This window comes from Cinclus cinclus, chromosome 1 (genome assembly GCF_963662255.1).
Source record: "Cinclus cinclus chromosome 1, bCinCin1.1, whole genome shotgun sequence".
Taxonomy (NCBI): domain Eukaryota; kingdom Metazoa; phylum Chordata; class Aves; order Passeriformes; family Cinclidae; genus Cinclus; species Cinclus cinclus.
The window spans coordinates 32,209,196-32,219,354 of record NC_085046.1 but is presented as its reverse complement, the minus strand read 5'-3'; the positions used below and the strand labels follow the sequence as shown (position 1 = coordinate 32,219,354).

At 42.5% G+C, this 10,159-nt stretch overlaps 1 protein-coding gene across 2 annotated transcripts; it reads left to right on the top strand.

The window, feature by feature from the left end:
- The first annotated feature begins 7,185 nt into the window (after positions 1-7,185).
- LOC134045773 (cytochrome c) lies at positions 7,186-9,680 on the top strand. Of its 2 annotated transcripts, none has more exons than XM_062495764.1 (3): positions 7,186-7,304; positions 8,091-8,267; positions 8,430-9,680. In XM_062495764.1, exons 2-3 carry the CDS (start codon positions 8,099-8,101, stop codon positions 8,576-8,578), a joined length of 318 nt encoding a protein of 105 aa, XP_062351748.1. In that variant the 5' UTR covers positions 7,186-7,304; positions 8,091-8,098; the 3' UTR covers positions 8,579-9,680. The 2 variants fall into 2 exon arrangements, with proteins under 2 accessions (XP_062351748.1, XP_062351741.1); XM_062495757.1 differs by having other exon boundaries at positions 7,201-7,300.
- Positions 9,681-10,159: the final 479 nt, after the last annotated feature.

Sequence of the window (10,159 nt, the reverse complement as noted above, 5' to 3'; positions counted from 1 at the left end):
AGGCTATAACTAAAATTACATGACAGGAGTCAGAGATCTTATTTTCCATTAGGAGAGGATACTCACTTTCTATCCCACCTTTACACATTTCAGAAACAATTAGACTTTTAGTTGTTAAAACAGAGATGATTTATACATTTATTATGACAAAAGGAGAGTACAGGAGAGCATCTAGAGGATTTAGTACAAAAACAACCAAGCAGCATAATAACAGATGTAATTTTAAAGTGAAATATGAAGAAACTTAGTGCAAAGAACTGCTGAAGACAACTCAGCCATAAATGGGTCTTTAGAGGGTTGTTACCTCCCAGAGGAATTTTTTAAAATAAACGCAGACTTCTCTGCCTTTTGCTCTGCTTCCAGTACAATTCAGGACAGCAGAAAAGACAAAATGTTATTTGGATATCTTGTTAGCTTTGTTCAGCACATTTCCTAAGTAACAAAAAGCAAAAAAGTCTGGGAATATGATAAAGGCAAAAAGACTGACATAATTTTTTAAAAGCCTTAAAGATATGTCCTAACAGCGTAAGAAAAACATCTTCCACACTAGCAGTCTGGATTAAGTGTTCTAAGAGCTCTGAAACTCCATGTTTTAGGATTACAAACTCATCCTGGGTAGTTTTTTGCGTCTGCAAAACATCCAGCATTCATCATTGCCAGAAACAGTACAAAACCCCTAATCTGGTCTTATAGAATGCTTGACACATACCTGAAGTCAGATGTAAAAAGAAACAATGAAGCTAGGCTATTAAAATCTGATTCTAAAACTACCAGCCAGGTGATTTCTTGGTGACCAAACTCATGAAAACTTGACACAGCAATACAAGCATAGGGTCCTTAGAGGGAGGAAACCCACCTCTCCATGTGTTCTACCACCTGCAGGAGTGACTTCCTCTCAAGGAAGAAGAGTATGAAGAAGGAAATCCATGAAGGTGTTGTCTCAGGACTTGGTCAGTCTTCACATTCAACAGCTCCTCTTGCTGCTGTATACAGAGTTCTTGTAGCTCTGCAGAGAACTGGGTTTACACTTACAAGAATTAAGCCTGCCAAAGCACACCAGTTACATTTCTGTGGTAGAGTGGAGAGAAATTCACCAGTTTATAGCCTTATCTCTATTTATGTTATAAAACGTCGCTCCTTTGAAAATTCTAAGGTAAGCATTGTAGCATGTTTCTTGTCAGATGCAATCAGACTTTCAGACAATGTTCAAGGACATTTATTATATCTCTATTATTTTAAGCTTTCCAATAAAATGTGGCAGGCTCCACAATAGCATGAGACTAGCTCTAAAGTTAAAAACATAATGGACTTGAAAAAAGACTGTCCTTTAATTTGCTTTTCACTTCTTGAATCCCCAAAGTTAATTTTGAAGTTTTTTTTCCAAAAGATACACAGTTATGTCTTTAAGAAAAGCTGAACTTCTGAAAAATTAATGGTACTGAATCTTTCACATGTGAATGACCTTCTTGGGTAATTTAATGAACTTTGTCCTTGAAATAAAAAAGTTATTTTTTTTACCCCTAAATTACTATTTGAATCACCTCTCTTTTTAACCTACTTTCACTATGGGAACTGGATTATACAGATTCAGAATTATTTTCCTGATAGTACAACAGAAGTTGATGCAGTCCAATCCTAGGACAAGTCTTGCATTCAGTCGTTTCTTGCTATTCCATGCGTCAGTGCAAATTACTCCAACTTCATGCACTTACGTTTTACACTCACTACTACTCTGTACTCGTCCAAACACCATACCTCTGTTGTGTTACTTGTCTCAAACCATCAGCTGATTTCAGAGAAGTTGTATCCCACACTTCTTATCTTATTCTGAGGACCAAAGTTACTTGTCTGTGAGCCCACAGGTAACAAGACATCTAACAGTCTGCAGGGAGCCGCTGGGGCAAGTGCTTGAGCAGGGCAACCCCGTATCCACACACAGTGAAGGCAGTCATTGAGTCAATGTTCCCAGAAGTAGACAAGGAGTGACTCTGAACCCTGGATCTTCTTATCTACCCAACCCCCCACAGGCCAGATGAATGACAAAGACTTCTACCTACCCCAGTCCTTGGGACACTTCATCATACACTAAATGGCTGTTGAATAAATCTTCATGCCTGAGGTATAAAACCACAGCATCAAAGAACGGTCAAAGTACTTTGCTATTTTCACACCTGTTAAACTCATCAGCAAATTTATCACTTGGAAAGCCATGGCATTATAATGGTTAAGCAATTGTTTCAGCTAGGAAAGTTTGGCAATCTCCCAGCTGCCCACTCTGCTTTGTACTCTGGCTGGATTGGCTGCTCTCTCTGCCTGTGCCTCCTGTAATTGTTTTACAGCTCACTGTGGTGCTGAGAAGCATTGCCTCACCCTGTGCCTAAGTGGAACCTGGAACATCCTGGCCAGGCAATTCTCATTATTTGGCACTTAAGAGATATTCTTATGTCCCTTAGTGCCAAGTAGTTTCTTTCACAGTTTCACAAAACTTGCTCTCCAAAAACACAGGAACAGCAGATACAGAAAGAATTCCAAGTTCTGTCTTCCTCTGCCAAGATCAAATCCTTCAACTGCCACTCTACACCCTGGCTGTGCAAAATATTTTTACGTCCCACTCCCAAATATTTTTTCTTTATAACACAGGAATGGGACAATATAGCAGTAGTTATTTTAAATGTGGAAATAGTTTTTCCTTTTCAATAATGGGAATTAAGCTTTGAATGCAATCCAGATACTCAAGCCAATGTAACACTTGTCATTAAGAAAAAAAAACAAACAAACCACAATATTGCCAGAAACAACGGCAAAAAGCATCAATACACTACTACAAGGAATAACTAGAACCAGTCCTTAAAATAAAACCAAGAATTGATTGGTAAAATAATACACAAAAGTAGATGGTAGACCAATATTTTGCTTTGTCTTAAGAAGGAATATAGTCACTTTTAGGAACTACAGCATCTCAGAGACTGCCCTTGCAACTATTCAAACCAGTAGCAAAATTGGCTTCTCTGTCTTAGACTGTACAAACCACAACAAGCAGTAAAGATTAGAGGCACGCCATTCATCAGGCTTTTTTTTCTTTTCAGTCTCTAACGCTTTTCAACTTTGTTCTCCACCTGTGTGGGTGAACAGGTTCCTGTCTTCCCCCAGAATAGCCTGTAAAAGACATAATAAACATAAGGCCAGTAGTATATTCCAAATGACAGGACTTGTACCACAAAAGTGTTGAAAAGTAACCTTAAACCCCTATGTTTGCCACTGCAGAATATTCCTTTCTGAAGGATACTAGCAAAAAAAGCTTTTCAAGCCTAGCCCAGAACAATTCCAAAGGCAAACATAAAATGAGAAGAAGAAAAGAAAAAAACAAACAAACAAACAACAAAAAAAAGTTTTCCAAACTGCTTCAGTGCAATTCAGAAATCATAATGGTGCAAATTAGTCAGTACTGCTTTGTGAAAAGGCAAGATTTATGAGTCAGGTCATAATTCCAACTGTTTCGTAAAACCAGCTCACACCACAGACTCCAGTGCAAATCACACACTCCCCAGTGCTGGCACAGTTTGATGATAACCAGCAACAGCTCAGGGTTGTCTCACTTCAGTATGGTAAGGGGATGAAAACAGGCCAAGGTACTCAACAGCTCAGGATGAGGTGATGATTTCCACTCTAAATGGGCTCTAAGTTATTTGTCAAAGACCAAATCAAAAGTTTAGCACAGAGCTGAAAGAAAAAAAAATCACATATTTTCCTGAGTTCCAGTCTATGTCCATAATACAAGGGTACCTTTTTTCTTTTATTTGCAGTGTCCCTCTTAAAGAGATGTGGATGCCTCTTTCGACATATTTTGCTTATTATTGGACTTGACACATTTGGTTTATTTTTCCTTCCTTTGGGACAGAATTATATAGCACTACACACAGAATTCTGATTGCAAAATAACTGTAGTTCCTGTGTGTAATGGCCTGAACTAATAAAAAGGAAAAGGTATTCCAAGTGTAACCACAGTGAATAACTGAAAGACTATAAAATATGAGCCTTCTAGGCAAACCACACCAAGGCAAATGGTCTAATGAATGTTAATGTATGTAAAATAAAGAGCACTGAAATTGCACTCCGAGTCATTTTAGTTTACTCCAGCAATTCAAACCCACAAAGCCAGAAAAGTCCTGACTTTGTCTTCAGTGTTACCTCAGGAAGTCACACACCATACTCTGCCCTAAACAGGAAGCTATAGTAGGATTTTCCATATATGTTGCAGATGCCACATTTAGCAGAGAAGGCAAAAATTTCACTATTAGTCTGTCCTATCACAGAGCATTCTTAAAAGTAAACACTGGGCACCTTGAACAACACCCTTTCCTGCACCTCCTACTTAACTTACAGGTCAGTCCTTACAACTGTGTTGCTCCAGATCCACCCTTAGTAATGCCCAAACGGGCTCAAACAGATATGAGAAATCCTCTCCATTCAAGATACCTCTTTTTAGGGGTGAAAACACATCCCCTAGCCTATCTTGTTATATCAGGCAGAACTTCTGCTTCTACTAATAATATAGTGTGGAAACCCACTAATACTCTGTTTGTATCATTTACACCTTCAGGAGAGGGCACTGCATGATGACTGCTGGCAGCCAGTCACACTGCAGACATCTGCATGGTCAGGTCTGAGGATGAGAAGATAATAGTTCATTTCACAGACTGATTTTAGTCTATTAATCTTTAGCACTAGAAAGCTCAAAGGCTGAGTATTTTCCCTGAGAGAATTATTTCCTTACTTCAGAAGTTTAATAAAAAGCAATCCTGTTGTCTTGAATTAAGCTGCACTTCGCAAAAACAGCTTCTTGGGGAAAAAAAAAAAACTGAAGTAAACATTGCTACAATGTCCCTCCACATGCATCAGAAGGGTTAACTGTGAAACACAACATGCAATTCTCAGAATGGAGCGTACATATTTAAAAGGCAAAACGCGAGAGAAATTAAGAGAGCTACAGATGCTTGAAGTTTGCATTCTGTGAAGAAAGGGAGAACCTCTGAAGAGATGTCAGCGGGCATCCGTCCATATCAAGTGCTTAAAGAAGCTTAAGAGTTTACATCACTGCGATTTCTTAGATCATCTTAAAAGGTGCTTTCAGCTCCCTCCTTCTTTAAAGGTAGGAGACACCGTGGTTTTACACAAGTCTTCTGATATTAAGTTACAACTGACTCTTGGAATCATTTAAGACACAGAAGCCTTACTAAATGAAACTCAGTTCTTACAATCATGATAAAAAGTCTAAATGTGAAAGTAAAAGGCATCATGAAGGTTCAAAACCAAATCACAAATAAAAGAAACAGAGGATGCCTTTGGTTTTTGAAATATTTTTCTACCTCACAGTGAAGAGAGTCTGACATGATTTGAGATTTGAGTTGGGCAACAACAGCAGAATTAAAGATGCTGATTTTAGTGGTTTCATTGCACATATTTCCCCACTCTTAATGAAGTATATGAATTTATCTGTATATCGAAAGTAAAACAGTTTTACTGTGGCCAGTGAACCATCAGTAAGATCACAGCATAAACTGTTACAAGTTTAAGAATGCCTATTTTGTATATACCTTGTGATGATGTTAGAAACGGCACAAAACCTGTGTCTCATGTTCTAGAAACCACAAAATTGGAAGGTAATGCACTGTCTGAACTAGGGAGTGATGATTTCTGAATGGTCTTGTGAATGATCTGCAGAATTCTGCCATCAGGGGAACCCTTGATGTATTTTTACAGTCCTCTCTTCTGTTTCATGTTGACATTTCACATGAGCCCTGCTCCATGGGCTATTACAGGGCCACACATATACCAGTTCCAGCACAACATAAAAGCACATACAGGAAAAAAATGTTTTACAAACGCCAGACAGTGAAAAATTGTGACAGTTTTAATGTCCATAGTTAAAGCAAACAGTTCAACTCTTGTGAACACTGGACATTATTACACTGGGCTTTTCCAATGGCTCTTCCTCCTCTTCGCCAAGGAGAGTGAGATGGCAGTCATGTCTGGAATTCACCATTTAAAATTCTGCATGGAAGGCCACAGCGTGTGAATATTGACATGTCATCCTTGAGCACTACCACACTGCTGGGATGGCACTGGGGACACTCTCACCCCTTCATGCGGCAATCCCTTCCATAACCCGCTCGTCTTTGTCAGAGCAGAGTGGTTTTGGCATCCCAGGCAAAGGGAAGATCCAGCTGCACACCCGCTCCCCTGCAGCCCTTTGTGGGGCCATGCTGGCAGGCCATGCTGGCCGCGTTCTCCAGGGGGATTTCACCTCACTCTGGCTACTGCAAACATCATTACGCCCTCGGAGAAGCTTTTAAAACTCATGGACAAGCTAGTGAAGGGTTTGGAGCTCATACCCTGTGAGGAAAAACTAAAGTTTAGCCTGGAGAAAAGAAAACTCAGGGAAGACATTATCACTTTCTACGAATGCCTGAAAGGAGGCTGTAGCAGATGAGGGATGGCCTCTTCTCCCAACCAGTGACAAGGAGAAGAGGACACAGCCTTAAACTGCACTAGGGGAGGTTCAGGGTGGACATCAGGAGGAATTTCTTCTCAGAAAAGGTGATTAGACATTAGAATGGGTTGCGGAGGGAGGTGGTGGAGTCGCTGTCCTTGGAGGTGTTTAAGACTGGACACGGCACTTAGTCAATTGGTCTAAACGACACGGTGGCATTCATTCCACAGAATGGACTCGAGGACCAGAGGTATTCCCCACCCTCCCTGACGCTATAATTCCGTGACTGCGCCCTTCCCTCCTGCCCTCACGGCCCGACCACCACAACCCCTCCCCACCGCTACGCGCGGGACCTGCCTCACGCCCCCCGCGTTACTGCCCAGGCCCCGCCCACCGCCTCGGCCACGCGCTGAGGGCGCCGCGCCGCCCTTCCTTCCACTGGCGCTGTGCGCGTGCGCCCGCGACCCCCGCGCCCCGCTGCCACGCGCCCCCTCCGCACCAGCGTGACGTCTGACGTCACTCCGCCGGGATTGGAGGAGAGAGCCGAAGGAAGGAAGGAAGTCCGGGGGCCCGCCGGTCGCAACCTACCCCACTACCCGCCGACGGCGTGACGTTAGCTGATTGCAACCAATCAGAACTCCAGAGGGCGGCACTTGATTGGTTGTCAGGGCGGAAGGCGGGCCGCAGGGTTGGTTGCGGCGGTGCCGGGTTACATAGGGCGGAGTACACCGTGTCCTTGGGCGCAGACGGAACGGGAGGTGCTGGGAGCTCGGTCACCGTGTCGGAGGGCGCAGCGGGGCAGCCGGGCAGGCAGGTGCGGGTGGGCGGCCGGCCGGGCTGCGGCGGGGCCTTTGCGGGGTGGTGACTGCTGGCAGGGGCTCGGGGCGAGGAGGTGTTGCCCTCGGCCGTCCTGAGCGCCGTTTCCGCCTGCCGGGGCCGCGGCCTGAGGCGGCGACCGGGGTGCAGCGGAAGGTCACCGTGGGGTCGGGCGGCTCCACCGCGGGAGGGGGCCTGAGGAGAAGCTCAGGGCCAGTCTGGGCGCCGGTAGAGCCGAAGCCGGGCGGTGCGGGCGTCCTGTGGGTGCTCCGGCCCCCTCACGCGTGGCTACCGGCTGGACCCCTGGGGTTATCCCGGGTCATGGTGACAGCCAGGTTGCTCTCTGCACTCCGGCCCTGCCCAGGTGCGTGGCTGGTGCGCTGTTTCAGCTGCAGAGGAAAAGCCTGCCAAGTGTCCTGTGGTTTTACACGAGGTCGTTCACGACTAGGAAACTCCCATCACAACTGTATGAGTTATGTTAAATTTGTCGTTCAGAAATTGTCGCCGTATCCTTTAAACGCTGTGGAGCAAATCGTTTGTCCGAGGGAAGGTTTTTCCTGCCCTTCAAGCATGTTTATCACCTTGATACCTTTTAGGTTGTCTCATGATTCCATACTAATCTTCAAGCCCAGGATAGGTGGCTCGTGGATAGATATTGTGCCGGAGAATTGCCAGATTCACATGCTGCATATGTTAGTTTTGTAAACCCGCAGGACACTTTAAAAGTTTCAGCTCAGTCAGTGACCTTGAGGTTGCAATACTGACCTCTGTGTTCTTGGTCTAGTACTGACAATGGGAGACGTTGAGAAAGGCAAGAAGATCTTTGTCCAGAAGTGCTCCCAGTGCCACACGGTTGAAAAGGGAGGCAAGCATAAGACTGGACCCAACTTGAATGGCCTATTTGGACGGAAGACTGGACAAGCGGAGGGTTTCTCTTACACGGATGCTAATAAGAACAAAGGTAAACTTAAAGCTGCCCTTGGGGCACAAAAATACTCTGTTCTTGGTAATACTTTTAAAAACCTGCCAAAAATTGGGCTGAGGACAAGAATATGTTTACTATTTTGAGTTTATTAACTGGATTTTTTTTTGTTTTGTTTTTTGTTTTTTTTTTTACTTTTAGGTATCACCTGGGGTGAGGATACTCTGATGGAGTATTTGGAAAATCCAAAGAAGTATATTCCTGGAACAAAGATGATTTTTGCGGGTATTAAGAAGAAAGGCGAGAGAGCAGACTTAATAGCATACCTCAAAGTTGCCACTGCAAAGTAAAAGTTATCTGCTGCCTTATTTATTTTGCAAAGGAGATGGCAATGGAAATGTCTGTGATGAGATTGGTTTTTAAACTTTCTATTTTTACATGTACTGTGTCTAACCTTAAAATGTCTCACCCATCAGATAACTTCAGTCATGGTGGGTCACTGGAGTACACGCTTGTTTGGCAGCCTTTAACTTAACAAAGACTATGTAATTGGGTTCAGTCATCCTTGATTCTAAAAATTAAAAAATAAATAAACATTTCCTGCCTCTTCATTGTTTAAAAAAATGTAAATAATCAAGTGAGTAATTGCCAGCAGCATAATAGCTTTGACAGCTCAGCTCTTTAACGTGAAAAAGCAGGATGGTTTTTGGCATCCTCTGCCATACATCTTCTGTTATGTTAAAAACAAAACAACAAAGGCTATAAAAAAAGCCCCAATCCCATATAATATTTTTCTAAATCTGATCAGTGCTAGGTGTTGCAACATGTGTTAATCTGTTTAAAGCTTGTGGTAAAGATGCATTTCATCTGATTTAAGTACTGTTTGTGAACCAGCAGTTGTGCCCAGCCATTTGTCTTTTATCTAGGGAAAGCATGTTACCTAATTCATCCAGACTGACAGCTGCATGCACCTATGGAGTATAACTCCCCCCCAGAACTATATCTCCAGTTTTTATGTGTTATTGATGCCCTTTGCTCAGTAAATCTGAAAACAGCCATTTTTAGTGTAAGAGAAGAACATCCTGTTCTGGGAATACAAGTGCTGACGGCCAAGCTGAGAGTTATTTAATCTTTTTAATTCAGCAGAAACATTCACCTAGAATCCATTGTTACAGGCAGTTCCAGATGAAGGGGTGCAGGAATGAATGTGCTGGTAGACTAAAAGACAAGGCAAAACCAAGCAGTCTTCCTCTGTGCCTGGCTGTAGCCACTGTCATTACTTCTGAAGGCTCTGTTTCGCACATTGTAAAGCAGTATTTTTGATGTTTTAATTTCATTTTTTTCATACTAAATTGTTCAGAAGAATGTATGTACTGTGTACCAACAGTAAGGCATAATTTGGAGTAATCAATACTGTAAATTAAAAAAAAATTAAAAGTCTTGCTTGCTGTATGCGTATGAAATTAAGTGAAAAACGGTGGGAATGCAGAGCGAAGATGGGTGTCCAGATTTACATAATTGGGAAATGACAGAAAAAAAAAAAAGTTCCACACAGAAAAAGGTAAGTTCTAATTGAGTTGATGGGAGAAGTATAAGTGTAACAAAATTAGTATTTTGTACGAGAGCCAGCAAATCTCTTTAAGGGGTATGCTGTTTAACAGCATTTTCTGCTGTGCTTCCTGAGTGAGATGAGAGAAAACTCAAGGTAACTCAAAAGCTGGAGCTGTGTTGTAGGATGGGCTGCATTTGATTTGTATCAAGTAATGTACTTAATAACGGAATTGTAAAGGGCTTTACTTAGAGTAAATGAGTGAACTAAGATTACTAACAGTGGTTTCAGTGACTGCTGCCATATGTGTTGTGGTTATTTTTTCTTTCCAGACTAACCTGCAAACAGCATTTCTTAGAATTATGGATACGGTATTAACCAA